We start from the raw sequence: 18737 nt of genomic DNA on the forward strand, positions 1-18737 counted from the left end.
GGGCTGTGAGGGGCACCACAGGAGGGGTGGGAACATTGGGGAGCCCAAAATTTGTATCTATGCCCCTGTTTTAAGCACTCCTGAAGTGAGAAGTATATGGAGGCTACCATATTTATTTCCTGTTATACAAGACCAGTTGCCTGGCAACCCTGCTGGTCTATTTGGCTGCAGTAGTGTCTGAATTACACCAGAAATTAGCATGCAGCTAATCTTGTCAGATCTGACAATGTCAGAAACACCTGATATGCTGCATGCTTGTTCAGGGTCTATGGCTACAAGCATTAGAGGCAGAGGATCAGCAGGGCTGCCAGGCAACTGGTATTGCTTAAAATGAACCTCCAGACTTAAAATCGACTCAGCAGCACTGAAAAGGCTTGGTGTTTCTTTAACAGTTTCCCAGCATCAGAACTTTGTTTCTCTTACCCAAGCCTCATTTTTAGCTGCACAGAAGAAAACTGCCCGGGCTGTTTTCCCCTGATGCTGTGCAAAGCATGATGGGATTTCTGATTTTGTTCTCGTTCTGCTGTTTTGGTGCAGTTTTTTTTTTTTTATTTTACATTTTGAATTAGACATTTGAAGCCTAGCGTGTGCAGCTGGGAGGGGTGATCAGCACACAGGACAGTTGGAACTGTGTCTCATGCTCCCTGTCACCTCCTTTCAACCAAAAAGATGGCTGCCCTCATGAAATAAAACATTTCCCTGTTCTTTTAAAACAAGGGGGGGTAAGAGATTATATTACCAATCTATTCTAATCAACATAACTAATGTAACTTGATGACAGTATGTTTGTTTAGGCTGAAGTTCCCCTTTAACAGGAAATAAATATGGCAGCCTCCATTTATCTCTCACTTTAGCTTCCTTTTATGATTCAGGCAAACGTTTTTAAGAGCACCTTTAACTTGGAATTGTGAATATATAACAGGAGCCCAGAGAAGGTCCATTACTAGAAGCTGACCGCCCTTTCCAGGCACCGCAGACGTGATGTGACAGGTGAACGATCTTCTGAAAAGCACCTGGATGTAATTAGGGGGGATTTTCAGGCCGTTTTACAGCTAAACTGACAGAAGGGGGGGGGGGGGGGGGGCAAATCAGGTCTTATGCTGGGAATACACAATGAGATTTTTCAGCACATTTACTGTCCGATCGATTTTCTTATCAATTTCCATTCACTTATATGAGAAATCAATCAGAAAAACAATAGAATATAAGATCGGACCTGCCGGACATTATCCATCTGCCAAAACATCTCATGGTGTATTCCCAGCATTAGTGTGTCTCTATAGGTGGTTCTGGAGACAGCCGTTCCTGTGTATTCCTAATCTCTCTCAGCACTGCTGTGTAATGTTTACTCCCTGCACTGCCCCTAGCTGCGCATATCTCACATAGCTGCGCATTAATCACACTCAGGACTGGTATAATTCAGTGAGTCAGTGTGTGGAGATGGCAGCCCAAGAGCTTACACTCTTGCCACCGCTCATCCAGCTCTATCCATCCCTTCAGGGAGGAATTTCAGGACAAAGGTGGAGGAGACAGCGGAAGGACACGCCGCATGCCAACAACGCCTGAGTCACACGCTGCAGGTAAACACCGCTGAGTCACACAGCTAACAATCTACTGACGCAGAACCTGGCTGATCTGATGAGAGCGGAGCATGGAAGAGAAGTCCAACAGGAAGAAGATCCTGACAGGCAGTTCCCTGTGTATGAAAGTTTCAGGTGTGTCGCCTGTTTGGGGGAGCAGAGGAAGGACACAGGGGAGCAGAGGGGGACACAGGGGAGCAGAGGGGGACACAGGGGAGCAGAGGGGGACACAGGGGGTGCAGGGAAGCAGAGGTTGAGGAAGGGTCGGCCCGGGGGACGCAGGGTCTCCGCGGGGAGCAGAAAGTGGCAGCAGAGGTCGCCGCAGGGAGCAGAGGGGGACGCAGGGTCACCGCTTGGAGCAGAGGTCGCCGCAGGGAGCAGAGGGGGACAAAGGGGAGCAGAGGGGGATGCAGGGGAGCAGAGGGGGACGCAGGGGAGCAGAGGGGGACGCAGGGTCACTGCGGGGAGCGGAGGGGGATGCAGGGGAGCAGCAGGGGACACAGGGTCACTGCAGGGAGCAGAGGGGGATGCAGGGAAGCAGAGGGGGAGGAAGGGTCGCCACAGGGGACGCAGGGTCTCCGCAGGGAGCAGAAAGTGGCAGCAGAGGGGGACGCAGGATCACCGTGGGGAGCAGAGGGGGACGCAGGGGAGCAGAGGGGGAGGAAGGGTCGCCACGGGGGACGCAGGGTCTCCGCGGGGAGCAGAAAGTGGCAGCAGAGGTTGCCGCAGGGGAGCAGAGGGGGAGGAAGGGTCTCCGCGGGGAGCAGAAAGTGGCAGCAGAGGTTACCGCAGGGAGCAGAGGGGGACGCAGGGTCACCGTGGGGAGCAGAAAGTGGCAGCAGAGGTCACAGGGTAGCTCAGGCTGGGGGAGATTTTCCTGGTGAGCTCAGGTTAGAGCCAGTCTGCCTCACTCACATATATCCAGTGACTGCAGCGCACAAATCCTCAGCAGCTCAGCCCTCCCCCTCCATCCCCTCCATGACCTCCAGCAGGTGGGCCAGTCCTGATCTGAGGACCCCAGTCACACCCGCTTCTCAAGACACGTTACAAAGAGGACCTGTCACCACCCCAGAGCAGGGACAGGGGGTCCGACCGGCTCCACATAAAAACTTATTTCCAGCAATGCCGGGGGGAGGAAGAGCGACGCTACATAACCAGCCGTAATCTGGATTATCAGAGGATGAGGCCTCCCCAGAGCCAGAAACCAGGACAACCACCAGACTCCATTACACAGCGTCATATGACACCGACCTGCTATACATCACTGCACCTGCATATGTCACACGGGGACACACAGCTACATTACTATCAGTACAGGCACAGAGTAACAGCTTATACTGTACATACTGGAGGTAGCAGGGATCAGCACACGCTGCAGCTGGTTTACTATCAGTACAGGCACAGAGTAACAGCTTATACTGTACATACTGGAGGTAGCAGGGATCAGCACACGCTGCAGCTAGTTTACTATTAGTACAGGCGCAGAGTAACAGCTTATACAGTTCATACTGGAGGTAGCAGAGATCAGCACACACTGCAGCTAGTTTACTATCAGTACAGGCACAGAGTAACAGCTTATACTGTACATACTGGAGGTAGCAGAGATCAGCACACACTGCAGCTGGTTTACTATCAGTACAGGCACAAAGTAACAGCTTATACTGTACATACTGGAGGCAGCAGAGATCAGCACACGCTGCAGCTAGTTTACTATCAGTACAGGCACAGAGTAACAGCTTATACTGCACATACTGGAGGTAGCAGAGATCAGCACACACTGCAGCTGGTTTACTATCAGTACAGGCACAGAGTAACAGCTTACACTGTACATACTTGAGGAAGCAGAGATCAGCACACACTGCAGCTAGTTTACTATCAGTACAGGCACAGAGTAACAGCAGATACTGTACATACTGCAGGTAGCAGAGATCAGCACACGCTGCAGCTAGTTTACTATCAGTACAGACACAGAGTAACAGCTTATACTGTACATAGTGGAGGCAGCAGAGATCAGCACACGCTGCAGCTAGATTACGATCAGTACAAGCACAGAGTAACAGCTTACGCTGTACATACTGGAGGTAGCACAGATCAGCACACACCGCAGCTAGTTTACTATCAGTACAGGCACAGAGTAACAGTTTATACTGGACATACTGGAGGTAGCAGGGATCAGCACACACTGCAGCTAGTTTACTATCAGTACAGGCACGGAGTAACAGCTTATACTGTACATACTGGAGGTAGCAGAGATCAGCACACACTGCAGCTGGTTTACTATCAGTACAGGCACAAAGTAACAGCTTATACTGTACATACTGGAGGCAGCAGAGATCAGCACACGCTGCAGCTAGTTTACTATCAGTACAGGCACAGAGTAACAGCTTATACTGCACATACTGGAGGTAGCAGAGATCAGCACACACTGCAGCTGGTTTACTATCAGTACAGGCACAAAGTAACAGCTTATACTGTACATACTGGAGGCAGCAGAGATCAGCACACACTGCTGCTAGTGTACTATCAGTACAGGCACAGAGTAACAGCTTATACTGTACATACTGGAGGTAGCAGGGATCAGCACACGCTGCAGCTAGTTTATTATCAGTACAGGCACAGAGTAACAGTTTATACTGTACATACTGGAGGCAGCAGAGATCAGCACACACTGCAGCTGGTTTACTATCAGTACAGGCACAAAGTAACAGCTTATACTGTACATACTGGAGGTAGCAGAGATCAGCACACACTGCAGCTAGTTTACTATCAGTACAGGCACAGAGTAACAGCTTACACTGTACATACTGGAGGCAGCAGAAATCAGCACACACAGCAGCTAGTTTACTATCAGTACAGGCACAGAGTAACAGCTTACACTGTACATACTGGAGGCAGCAGAAATCAGCACACACTGTAGCTAGTTTACTATCAGTACAGGCACAGAGTAACAGCTTACACTGTACATACTTGAGGAAGCAGAGATCAGCACACACTGCAGCTAGTTTACTATCAGTACAGGCACAGAGTAACAGCAGATACTGTACATACTGCAGGTAGCAGAGATCAGCACACGCTGCAGCTAGTTTACTATCAGTACAGGCACAGAGTAACAGCTTACACTGTACATACTGGAGGCAGCAGAAATCAGCACACACAGCAGCTAGTTTACTATCAGTACAGGCACAGAGTAACAGCTTACACTGTACATACTGGAGGCAGCAGAAATCAGCACACACTGTAGCTAGTTTACTATCAGTACAGGCACAGAGTAACAGCTTACACTGTACATACTGGAGGTAGCACAGATCAGCACACACCGCAGCTAGTTTACTATCAGTACAGGCACAGAGTAACAGTTTATACTGGACATACTGGAGGTAGCAGGGATCAGCACACACTGCAGCTAGTTTACTATCAGTACAGGCACGGAGTAACAGCTTATACTGTACATACTGGAGGCAGCAGAGATCAGCACACGCTGCACACACTGCAGTGTGCTGATTTCTGCTGCCTCCGGTATGTACAGTATAAGCTGTTACTCTGTGCCTGTACTGATAGTAAACTAGCTGCAGTATAGACGTTAGAGGCGTGAGAGGTAATCAGGTGGATAATCCCAATGCAGTGCCTGAATGCTGGCTGGGCACATACTGACCCCTCGGGCAGCCATATAATAGCGGAGGAGTAGAGGCCACGCCGGGGGAGACATGGTGGAGACATTGTGGCTGATAGGGTACATTTACTGAAACTACCTACAACAAGCAACCAACCAGAGCAGAGTGTCAATGAAATGCTACGTATTCCAGCTTGCATACAAATTGTATGCAGTGAGGAAGTGAGTCAGACACTACCTGATGGTTTTCACTGGCTCATATCCAACACAGTTTGTAATGATTTGTGTCTATTTCTGGACAATGACCTGACTGCACAGGCAGAGCCCCTCCATCAACATGGACATCTTAAAGGGGGAATCCGCTGAGAAAATGTCAAAAGTTATCTTGCTTTTTAAATTGTGAATTATATGATTAGCTTCTCATACAGTGCAGGTGCCCCGAATGCAGCCGCCATGCTGTGTCTTGTAGTGCATAAGATCCTCCAATACGGATTCGGTAACACAAGATCACCCACCAGCATTACCTGTCACCCCAACACAAGAACCCACATACAGCACTATATTATTATTATTAATATTATTAGTGATTTATAAAGCGCCAACCTATTTCGTGGTGCTGTACAGAGTACAGACAATGTATGGTATATAGTGATATATGGGAGTCCCCCCGGTAGGGATACATAGGCCATGCTGGGAGTTGTAGCCCCCCCCCTCCCCCCCCCAGTGGTGATATATACATAGGCCATGCTAGGAGTTGTAGTCCCCCCAGTAGTGATATATATAGGGCATGCTGGGAGTTGTAGTCCCTCCGGTAGTGATTACATATATAGAGGCCATGCTGGGAGTTGTAGTCCCCCCGGTAGTGATGCTGGGAGTTGTAGTCCCCCCCCCGGTAGTGATGCTGGGAGTTGTAGTCCCCCCCCCGGTAGTGATGCTGGGAGTTGTAGTCCCCCCCCCCCCCGGTAGTGATGCTGGGAGTTGTAGTCCCCCCCCCCCGGTAGTGAGATAGATTATATATATATATATATATATATATATATATATATATATATATATATATATATAGATATAGGACATGCTGGGAGTTGTAGTCCCCCCGGTAGCGATGCTGGGAGTTGTAGTCCCCCCGGTAGTGATGCTGGGAGTTGTAGTCCCCCCCCCCCCCCCCCGTAGTGATTGATATATATAGAGGACATGCTGGGAGTTGTAGTCCCCCGGTAGTGATAGATAGATATATATAGATAGATATAGGGCATGCTGGGAGTTGTAGTCCCCCCGCTAGTGATGCTGGGAGTTGCAGTCCCCCCGCTAGTGTGAGATAAATATATATATAGATAGGACATGCTGGGAGTTGTAGTCCCCCCGGTAGCGATGCTGGGAGTTGTAGTCCCCCCGGTAGTGATGCTGGGAGTTGTAGTCCCCCCGTAGTGATTGATATATATAGAGGACATGCTGGGAGTTGTAGTCCCCCGGTAGTGATAGATAGATATATATAGATAGATAGATATAGGGCATGCTGGGAGTTGTAGTCCCCCCGCTAGTGATGCTGGGAGTTGCAGTCCCCCCGCTAGTGTGAGATATATATATATATATATATAGATAGGACATGCTGGGAGTTGTAGTCACCTCGGTAGTGCAGGGCGGCGGAGCTCCGCACGGTGACGGTCCCGCTCAGCGCCTCTCCCGGGCTGAAAACGACGCGACTCTCCGCCAGGCGGACCTCAAACAGCTGCAGCTTCCCCATGGCCGGTACCGATCACTACTGACCCGCCTGCCCCGTGACGTCACTAGCACTGCTCTGCGCCCCGCCCACCCGCAGCCACGCCTCCACTGCTGTCACTGGAGAGGGAGGAGCTCATTCCTGCTGGAGAGTGGAGAGAGAAGGGGAGAATAGCTGGGGGCAGATGAGATCACTGGTGGAGGCAGACTAGCTGGGGGCAGGTCACTGGTGGAGGGAGAATAGCTGGGGCAGATCACTGGTGGAGGCAGACTAGCTGGGGGCAGGTCACTGGTGGAGGGAGAATAGCTGGGGCAGATCACTGGTGGAGGAAGACTAGCTGGGGGCAGATCACTGGTGGGGGGGATGGCTGGGGGCAGATCACTGGTGGGGAGGGTGGCTGGGGGCAGATCACTGGTGGGGAGGGTGGCTGGGGGCAGATCACTGGTGGAGGGAGAATAGCTGGGGGCAGATCACTGGTGGGGAGGGTGGCTGGGGGCAGATCACTGGTGGAGGGAGAATAGCTGGGGGCAGATCACTGGTGGGGAGGGTGGCTGGGGGCAGATCACTGGTGGAGGGAGAATAGCTGGGGGCAGATCACTGGTGGGGAGGGTGGCTGGGGGCAGATCACTGGTGGGGAGGGTGGCTGGGGGCAGATCACTGGTGGAGGGAGAATAGCTGGGGGCAGATCACTGGTGGAGGCAGACTAGCTGGGGGCAGATCACTGCTGGAGGGAGAATAGCTGGGGGCAGGTCACTGGTGGAGGCAGACTAGCTGGGGGCAGATCACTGCTGGAGGGAGAATAGCTGGGGGCAGATCACTGGTGGGGGGAGAATGGCTGGGGGCAGATCACTGGTGGGGAGAGAATGGCTGGGGGCAGATCACTGGTGGAGGGAGAATAGCTGGGGGCAGATCACTGGTGGAGGGAGAATAGCTGGGGGCAGATCACTGGTGGAGGCAGACTAGCTGGGGGCAGATCACTGGTGGAGGGAGAATAGCTGGGGGCAGATCACTGGTAGGGGGGATGGCTGGGGGCAGATCACTGGTGGAGGGAGAATAGCTGGGGGCAGATCACTGGTGGGGGGAGAATAGCTGGGGGCAGATCACTGGTAGAGGGAGACTAGCTGGGGGCAGATCACTGGTGGGGGGATGGCTGGGGGCAGATCACTGGTGGAGGGAGAATAGCTGGGGGCAGATCACTGGTGGAGGGAGAATAGCTGGGGGCAGATCATTGGTAGGGGGGATGGCTGGGGGCAGATCACTGGTGGAGGGAGACTAGCTGGGGGCAGATCATTGGTAGGGGGGATGGCTGGGGGCAGATCACTGGTAGGGGGGATGGCTGGGGGCAGATCACTGGTAGGGGGGATGGCTGGGGGCAGATCACTGGTGGGGGGGATGGCTGGGGGCAGATCACTGGTGGAGGGAGAATAGCTGGGGGCAGATCACTGGTGGGGGGAGAATGGCTGGGGGCAGATCACTGGTGGGGAGAGAATGGCTGGGGGCAGATCACTGGTGGAGGGAGAATGGCTGGGGGCAGATCACTGGTGGAGGGAGAATAGCTGGGGGCAGATCACTGGTGGGGGGAGAATGGCTGGGGGCAGATCACTGGTGGGGGGAGAATGGCTGGGGGCAGATCACTGGTGGGGAGAGAATGGCTGGGGGCAGATCACTGGTGGGGGGGAGAATGGCTGGGGGCAGATCACTGGTGGAGGGAGAATGGCTGGGGGCAGATCACTGGTGGAGGGAGAATGGCTGGGGGCAGATCACTGGTGGAGGGAGAATGGCTGGGGGCAGGTCACTGGTGGAGGGAGAATGGCTGGGGGCAGATCACTGGTGGAGGGAGAATAGCTGGGGGCAGATCACTGGTGGGGGGAGAATGGCTGGGGGCAGATCACTGGTGGAGGGAGAATGGCTGGGGGCAGATCACTGGTGGAGGGAGAATGGCTGGGGGCAGGTCACTGGTGGAGGGAGAATAGCTGGGGGCAGATCACTGGTGGAGGGAGAATGGCTGGGGGCAGATCACTGGTGGAGGGAGAATAGCTGGGGGCAGATCACTGGTGGAGGCAGACTAGCTGGGGGCAGGTCACTGGTGGAGGGAGAATAGCTGGGGCAGATCACTGGTGGAGGCAGACTAGCTGGGGGCAGGTCACTGGTGGAGGGAGAATAGCTGGGGCAGATCACTGGTGGAGGAAGACTAGCTGGGGGCAGATCACTGGTGGGGGGGATGGCTGGAGGCAGATCACTGGTGGGGAGGGTGGCTGGGGGCAGATCACTGGTGGAGGGAGAATAGCTGGGGGCAGATCACTGGTGGGGAGGGTGGCTGGGGGCAGATCACTGGTGGAGGGAGAATAGCTGAGGGCAGATCACTGGTGGGGAGGGTGGCTGGGGGCAGATCACTGGTGGAGGGAGAATAGCTGGGGGCAGATCACTGGTGGGGAGGGTGGCTGGGGGCAGATCACTGGTGGGGAGGGTGGCTGGGGGCAGATCACTGGTGGAGGGAGAATAGCTGGGGGCAGATCACTGGTGGAGGCAGACTAGCTGGGGGCAGATCACTGCTGGAGGGAGAATAGCTGGGGGCAGGTCACTGGTGGAGGCAGACTAGCTGGGGGCAGATCACTGCTGGAGGGAGAATAGCTGGGGGCAGATCACTGGTGGGGGGAGAATGGCTGGGGGCAGATCACTGGTGGGGAGAGAATGGCTGGGGGCAGATCACTGGTGGAGGGAGAATAGCTGGGGGCAGATCACTGGTGGAGGGAGAATAGCTGGGGGCAGATCACTGGTGGAGGCAGACTAGCTGGGGGCAGATCACTGGTGGAGGGAGAATAGCTGGGGGCAGATCACTGGTAGGGGGGATGGCTGGGGGCAGATCACTGGTGGAGGGAGAATAGCTGGGGGCAGATCACTGGTGGGGGGAGAATAGCTGGGGGCAGATCACTGGTAGATGGAGACTAGCTGGGGGCAGATCACTGGTGGGGGGATGGCTGGGGGCAGATCACTGGTGGAGGGAGAATAGCTGGGGGCAGATCATTGGTAGGGGGGATGGCTGGGGGCAGATCACTGGTGGAGGGAGACTAGCTGGGGGCAGATCATTGGTAGGGGGGATGGCTGGGGGCAGATCACTGGTAGGGGGGATGGCTGGGGGCAGATCACTGGTAGGGGGGATGGCTGGGGGCAGATCACTGGTGGGGGGGATGGCTGGGGGCAGATCACTGGTGGAGGGAGAATAGCTGGGGGCAGATCACTGGTGGGGGGAGAATGGCTGGGGGCAGATCACTGGTGGGGAGAGAATGGCTGGGGGCAGATCACTGGTGGAGGGAGAATGGCTGGGGGCAGATCACTGGTGGAGGGAGAATAGCTGGGGGCAGATCACTGGTGGGGGGAGAATGGCTGGGGGCAGATCACTGGTGGGGAGAGAATGGCTGGGGGCAGATCACTGGTGGGGGGAGAATGGCTGGGGGCAGATCACTGGTGGAGGGAGAATGGCTGGGGGCAGATCACTGGTGGAGGGAGAATGGCTGGGGGCAGGTCACTGCTGGAGGGAGAATGGCTGGGGGCAGATCACTGGTGGAGGGAGAATAGCTGGGGGCAGATCACTGGTGGGGGGAGAATGGCTGGGGGCAGATCACTGGTGGAGGGAGAATGGCTGGGGGCAGATCACTGGTGGAGGGAGAATGGCTGGGGGCAGGTCACTGGTGGAGGGAGAATAGCTGGGGGCAGATCACTGGTGGAGGGAGAATGGCTGGGGGCAGATCACTGGTGGAGGGAGAATAGCTGGGGGCAGATCACTGGTGGAGGGAGAATGGCTGGGGGCAGATCACTGGTGGAGGGAGAATAGCTGGGGGCAGATCACTGGTGGAGGGAGACTAGCTGGGGGCAGATCACTGGTGGGGGGAGAATAGCTGGGGGCAGATCACTGGTGGGGGGGGGGTGGCTGGGGGCAGATCACTGGTGGAGGGAGAATAGCTGGGGGCAGATCACTGGTGGGGGGGGGATGGCTGGGGGCAGGTCACTGGTGGAGGGAGAATAGCTGGGGGCAGATCACTGGTGGGGGGAGAATGGCTGGGGGCAGATCACTGGTGGAGGGAGAATAGCTGGGGGCAGATCACTGGTGGAGGGAGACTAGCTGGGGGCAGATCACTGGTGGGGGGGGTGGCTGGGGGCAGATCACTGGTGGAGGGAGAATAGCTGGGGGCAGATCACTGGTGGAGGGAGGCTAGCTGGGGGCAGTGGTGGGGGGGGGGGGGGATGGGGTACATCGCTGTCATGGTAACATATTGGAACTGGTACTTTTGAGGAGAGTATGTAGAGCCCAGTGACAGCTGCAGCTTTAGGAAACATCTTGTTGCCCGCAGCAACCATCAGAATATTTGGTTGACTTTTCGTCTGTAGATCGGGCCACACACAGAACAATGTCACCGATATCCTCCATACTTCAGCCCCTCAGGGCAGGAAAGCTATCCTTCCTTCTTGCCCTAGAGCAGAGTTGCCTGAGTATCACATGACCCGGCCGTCGCTGGCGTCACCCAGTCATCGGTCATAGTATAATGACGGCGTTGTGTTTACACAGAATAATGAGTAATCGATCTGCGCAGTAAAAGGAAGTTATGTATATTTTATCAGTTGTTTTCCCTCTTGTGAAACCGCTCGTCTGTCGCAATTTATTCCGCCTAACTGGTGTATTTATAACTCTTTAATGAATTTTATGCGTTTTACCTGCACAGCGCAGACATTTCCGAGACCGTCAGACTGTCTGCGACACGGTGACCCAGAGAAATACGTCCCAGATACAAGCCGGGGTCACCGCAGCACAACGTCGTTCATCCCCTACCCTAAAATATATACCAAGAACAGGTCCTCTTACAGCCTTCACAGATAGCGAGTGACACCTCCGATATGTCATATCAAATGCATCATACGACCTACAATTACATAGTTACAGTTATTTGGGTTGAAAGGTACAACACCGGCCTGCACCCTCACATATCCCTGCTGATCCAGAGGAAGGCACAACACCAGCCTGCTCCCTCACATATCCCTGCTGATCCAGAGGAAGGCACAACACCAGCCTGCACCCTCACATATCCCTGCTGATCCAGAGGAAGGCACAACACCAGCCTGCACCCTCACATATCCCTGCTGATCCAGAGGAAGGTACAACACCAGCCTGCACCCTCACATATCCCTGCTGATCCAGAGCAAGGCACAACACCAGCCTGCTCCCTCACATATCCCTGCTGATCCAGAGGAAGGCACAACACCAGCCTGCACCCTCACATATCCCTGCTGATCCAGAGGAAGGCACAACATCAGCCTGCTCCCTCACATATCCCTGCTGATCCAGAGGAAGGTACAACACCAGCCTGCTCCCTCACATATCCCTGCTGATCCAGAGGAAGGTACAACACCAGCCTGCTCCCTCACATATCCCTGCTGATCCAGAGGAAGGCACAACACCAGCCTGCACACTCACATATCCCTGCTAATCCAGAGGAAGGCACAACACCAGCCTGCTCCCTCACATATCCCTGCTGATCCAGAGGAAGGCACAACACCAGCCTGCACACTCACATATCCCTGCTAATCCAGAGGAAGGCACAACACCAGCCTGCTCCCTCACATATCCCTGCTGATCCAGAGGAAGGCACAACTCCAGCCTGCACCCTCACATATCCCTGCTGATCCAGAGGAAGGCACAACACCAGCCTGCTCCCTCACATATCCCTGCTGATCCAGAGGAAGGCACAACACCAGCCTGCACCCTCACATATCCCTGTTGATCCAGAGGAAGGCACAACACCAGCCTGCTCCCTCACATATCGCTGCTGATCCAGAGGAAGGCACAACACCAGCCTGCTCCCTCACATATCCCTGCTGATCCAGAGGAAGGTACAGCACCAGCCTGCACCCTCACATATCCCTGCTGATCCAGAGGAAGGCACAACACCAGCCTGCACCCTCACATATCCCTGTTGATCCAGAGGAAGGCACAACACCAGCCTGCTCCCTCACATATCGCTGCTGATCCAGAGGAAGGCACAACACCAGCCTGCTCCCTCACATATCCCTGCTGATCCAGAGGAAGGTACAGCACCAGCCTGCTCCCTCACATATCCCTGCTGATCCAGAGGAAGGTACAACACCAGCCTGCCCCCTCACATATCACTGCTGATCCAGAGGAAAGCACAACACCAGCCTCCTCCCTCACATATCCCTGCTGATCCAGAGGAGGGCACAACACCAGCCTGCTCCCTCACATATCCCTGCTGATCCAGAGGAAGGCACAACACCAGCCTGCACCCTCACATATCCCTGCTGATCCAGCAGAAGGCACAACACCAGCCTGCACCCTCACATATCCCTGCTGATCCAGCAGAAGGCACAACACCAGCCTGCACCCTCACATATCCCTGCTGATCCAGCAGAAGGCACAACACCAGCCTGCACCCTCACATATCCCTGCTGATCCAGAGGAAGGCACAACACCAGCCTGAACCCTCACATATCCCTGCTGATCCAGAGGAAGGCACAACACCAGCCTGCACCCTCACATATCCCTGCTGATCCAGACGAAGGCACAACACCAGCCTGTTCCCTCACATATCCCTGCTGATCCAGAGGAAGGCACAACACCAGCCTGCATCCTCACATATCCCTGCCGATCCAGAGGAAGGCACAACACCAGCCTGCACCCTCACATATCCCTGCTGATCCAGAGGAAGGCACAACACCAGCCTGCTCCCTCACATGTCCCTGCCGATCCAGAGGAAGGCACAACACCAGCCTGCTCCCTCACATATCCCTGCTGATCCAGAGGAAGGCACAACACCAGCCTGCTCCCTCACATATCCCTGCTGATCCAGAGGCGGGTACAACCCCAGCCTGCTCTCTCACATGTCCCTGCCGATCCAGAGGAAGGTACAACACCAGCCTGCTCCCTCACATATCCCTGCTGATCCAGAGGAAGGCACAACACCAGCCTGCACACTCACATATCCCTGCTAATCCAGAGGAAGGCACAACACCAGCCTGCTCCCTCACATATCCCTGCTGATCCAGAGGAAGGTACAGCACCAGCCTGCACCCTCACATATCCCTGCTGATCCAGAGGAAGGCACAACACCAGCCTGCACACTCACATATCCCTGCTAATCCAGAGGAAGGCACAACACCAGCCTGCTCCCTCACATATCCCTGCTGATCCAGAGGAAGGCACAACACCAGCCTGCACACTCACATATCCCTGCTAATCCAGAGGAAGGCACAACACCAGCCTGCTCCCTCACATATCCCTGCTGATCCAGAGGAAGGCACAACTCCAGCCTGCACCCTCACATATCCCTGCTGATCCAGAGGAAGGCACAACACCAGCCTGCTCCCTCACATATCCCTGCTGATCCAGAGGAAGGCACAACACCAGCCTGCTCCCTCACATATCCCTGCTGATCCAGAGGAAGGCACAACACCAGCCTGCACCCTCACATATCCCTGTTGATCCAGAGGAAGGCACAACACCAGCCTGCTCCCTCACATATCGCTGCTGATCCAGAGGAAGGCACAACACCAGCCTGCTCCCTCACATATCCCTGCTGATCCAGAGGAAGGTACAGCACCAGCCTGCACCCTCACATATCCCTGCTGATCCAGAGGAAGGCACAACACCAGCCTGCACCCTCACATATCCCTGTTGATCCAGAGGAAGGCACAACACCAGCCTGCTCCCTCACATATCGCTGCTGATCCAGAGGAAGGCACAACACCAGCCTGCCCCCTCACATATCACTGCTGATCCAGAGGAAGGCACAACACCAGCCTCCTCCCTCACATATCCCTGCTGATCCAGAGGAGGGCACAACACCAGCCTGCTCCCTCACATATCCCTGCTGATCCAGAGGAAGGCACAACACCAGCCTGCACCCTCACATATCCCTGCTGATCCAGCAGAAGGCACAACACCAGCCTGCACCCTCACATATCCCTGCTGATCCAGCAGAAGGCACAACACCAGCCTGCACCCTCACATATCCCTGCTGATCCAGCAGAAGGCACAACACCAGCCTGCACCCTCACATATCCCTGCTGATCCAGAGGAAGGCACAACACCAGCCTGAACCCTCACATATCCCTGCTGATCCAGAGGAAGGCACAACACCAGCCTGCACCCTCACATATCCCTGCTGATCCAGACGAAGGCACAACACCAGCCTGTTCCCTCACATATCCCTGCTGATCCAGAGGAAGGCACAACACCAGCCTGCACCCTCACATATCCCTGCTGATCCAGCAGAAGGCACAACACCAGCCTGCACCCTCACATATCCCTGCTGATCCAGCAGAAGGCACAACACCAGCCTGCACCCTCACATATCCCTGCTGATCCAGAGGAAGGCACAACACCAGCCTGAACCCTCACATATCCCTGCTGATCCAGAGGAAGGCACAACACCAGCCTGCACCCTCACATATCCCTGCTGATCCAGACGAAGGCACAACACCAGCCTGTTCCCTCACATATCCCTGCTGATCCAGAGGAAGGCACAACACCAGCCTGCATCCTCACATATCCCTGCCGATCCAGAGGAAGGCACAACACCAGCCTGCACCCTCACATATCCCTGCTGATCCAGAGGAAGGCACAACACCAGCCTGCTCCCTCACATGTCCCTGCCGATCCAGAGGAAGGCACAACACCAGCCTGCTCCCTCACATATCCCTGCTGATCCAGAGGAAGGCACAACACCAGCCTGCTCCCTCACATATCCCTGCTGATCCAGAGGCGGGTACAACCCCAGCCTGCTCCCTCACATATCCCTGCTGATCCAGAGGAAGGCACAACACCAGCCTGCTCACTCACATATCCCTGCTGATCCAGAGGCGGGTACAACCCCAGCCTGCTCCCTCACATATCCCTGCCGATCCAGAGAAAGGCACAACACCAGCCTGCTCCTTCACTAATCCCTGCTGATCCAGAGGAAGGTACAACACCAGCCTGCTCCCTCACATATCCCTGCTGATCCAGAGGAAGGTACAACACCAGCCTGCTCCCTCACATATCCCTGCCGATCCAGAGGAAGGCACATCACCAGCCTGCACCCTCACATATCCCTGTCGATCCAGAGGAAGGCACAAGACCAGCCTGCACCCTCACATATCCCTGCTGATCCAGAGGAAGGCACAACACCAGCCTGCTCCCTCACATTAGTGTTGGGCGAACACCTAGATGTTCGGGTTCGAGAACGTTCGCAGAACATCGCCGCGATGTTCGGGTGTTCGCGCCGAACTCCGAACATAATGGAAGTCAATGGGGACCCGAACTTTCGTGCTTTGTAAAGCTTCCTTACATGCTACATACCCCAAATTAGCAGGGTATGTGCACCTTGGGAGTGGGTACAAGAGGAAAAAAAATATTTGAAAAAGAGCTTATAGTTTTTGAGAAAATTGATTGTAAAGTTTCAAAGGAAAAACTGTCTTTTAAATGTGGAAAATGTCATGTTTCTTTGCACAGGTAACATGCTTTTTGTCGCCATGCAGTCATAAATGTAATACAGAGAAGAGGTTCCAGGAAAAGGTACCGGCAACGCTAACCCAGCAGCAGCAGCAGCACACGTGATGGAACAGGAGGAGGCGCAGGAGGAGAAGGCCACGCTTTTTGAGACACAACAACCCAGGCCTTGCATGAGGACAAGAAGCGTGCGGATAGCATGCTTTGTACCGCCATGCAGTCATAAATGTAATAAAGAGAAGAGGTTCAATAAACAGGGACCGGTGACGCTAACCCAGCAGCAGCAGCAGCAGCAGCATCACACGTGATGGAACAGGAGGAGGCGCAGGAGGAGAAGGCCACGATTTGAGACACAACAACCCAGGCCTTGCATGAGGACAAGAAGCGTGCGGATAGCATGCTTTTTACCGCCATGCAGTCATAAATGTAATAAAGAGAAGAGGTTCCATAAACAGGGACCGGTAACGCTAACCCAGCAGCAGCAGCAGCAGCAGCAGCACACGTGATGGAACAGGAGGAGGCGCAGGAGGAGAAGGCCACGCTTTTTGAGACACAACAACCCAGGCCTTGCATGAGGGCAAGAAGCGTGCGGATAGCATGCTTTGTACCGCCATGCAGTCATAAATGTAATAAAGAGAAGAGGTTCAATAAACAGGGACCGGTAACGCTAACCCAGCAGCAGCAGCACACGTGATGGAACAGGAGGAGGCGCAGGAGGAGAAGGCCACGCTTTGAGACACAACAACCCAGGCCTTGCATGAGGACAAGAAGCGTGCGGATAGCATGCTTTTTACCGCCATGCAGTCATAAATGTAATAAAGAGAAGAGGTTCCATAAACAGGGACCGGTAACGCTAACCCAGCAGAAGCAGCAGCACACGTGATGGAACAGGAGGAGGCGCAGGAGGAGAAGGCCACGCTTTTTGAGACACAACAACCCAGGCCTTGCATGAGGACAAGAAGCGTGCGGATAGCATGTTTTGTACCGCCATGCAGTCATAAATGTAATAAAGAGAAGAGGTTCAATAAACAGGGACCACGCGGCAACGCTAACCCAGCAGCAGCAGACGTGATGGAACAGGAGCAGGCGCAGGAGGAGAAGGCCAAGCTTTTTGAGACACAACAACACAGGCCTTGCATGAGGACAAAAAGCGTGCGGATATAGCAATGCTTTTTGCCGCCATGCAGTCATAAGTGTAATACAGATGAGAGGTTCCATAAACAGGGACCGGCAACGCTAACCCAGCAGCAGCAGCACACGTGATGGAACAGGAGCAGGCGCAGGAGGAGAAGGCATGCTTTTTGAGACACAACAACCCAGGCCTTGCATGAGGACAAAAATCGTGCGGATATAGCAGCAATGCTTTTTGCCGCCATGCAGTCATAAATGTAATACAGATGAGAGGTTCAATAAACAGGGACCGGAAACGCTAAACCATCCCAGATGTTCATTGGTCATGTTACTTGGTTGGGGTCCTGGAGTGTTGCGTAGTCGTTTCCAATCCAGGATTGATTCATTTTAATTTGAGTCAGACGGTCTGCATTTTCTGTGGAGAGGCGGATACGCCGATCTGTGACGATGCCTCCGGCAGCACTGAAACAGCGTTCCGACATAACGCTGGCTGCCGGGCAAGCCAGCACCTCTATTGCGTACATTGCCAGTTCGTGCCAGGTGTCTAGCTTCGATACCCAATAGTTGAAGGGTGCAGATGGATTGTTAGACACAGCTACGCCATCTGACATGTAGTCCTTGACCATCTTCTCCAGGCGATCGGTGTTGGAGGTGGATCTGCACGCTTGCTGTTCTGTGTGCTGCTGCATGGGTGTCAGAAAATTTTCCCACTCCAAGGACACTGCCGATACCATTCCCTTTTGGGCACTAGCTGCGGCTTGTGTTGTTTGCTGCCCTCCTGGTCGTCCTGGGTTTGCGGAAGTCAGTCTGTCGGCGTACAACTGGCTAGAGGAGGGGGAGGATGTCAATCTCCTCTCTAAAGTCTCCACAAGGGCCTGCTGGTATTCTTCCATTTTGACCTGTCTGAGTCTTTCTTCAAGCCGTTTTGGAACATTGTGTTTGTACCGTGGATCCAGAAGGGTATAAACCCAGTAATTGGTGTTGTCCAGAATGCGCACAATGCGTGGGTCGCGTTCAATGCAGTCTAGCATGAATTGAGCCATGTGTGCCAGAGTCCTACCAGAATCCTCATCATCCTCTTGTGAGCGTTGTGATAGTTGTTGTGATGCATCATAGTCGTCACCTTCTTCCTGGTCTGCTTCTGCTGACCATTCGCGCTGAATTGTGGAAGTCCAACGTGCACCGCTCTGGCCCTCGTCA

The 18737-nt window shown here is 54.3% G+C and overlaps 1 protein-coding gene across 1 annotated transcript in view; it reads right to left on the bottom strand.

Annotated features, from left to right (window-relative positions):
- ARRDC1 (arrestin domain containing 1) overlaps positions 1–6956 on the bottom strand; it is a 48767-nt gene extending 41811 nt beyond the window's left edge. Inside the window, exon 1 of the mRNA XM_068249187.1 lies at positions 6817–6956. Coding sequence (XP_068105288.1) covers positions 6817–6934 — 118 coding nt within the window. The 5' untranslated portion in view covers positions 6935–6956. The remainder of the gene's footprint in view (positions 1–6816) is intronic.
- Between the last annotated feature and the right edge of the window lie 11781 nt (positions 6957–18737).

This window comes from Hyperolius riggenbachi, chromosome 8, assembly GCF_040937935.1.
Source record: "Hyperolius riggenbachi isolate aHypRig1 chromosome 8, aHypRig1.pri, whole genome shotgun sequence".
Lineage (NCBI taxonomy): Eukaryota > Metazoa > Chordata > Amphibia > Anura > Hyperoliidae > Hyperolius > Hyperolius riggenbachi.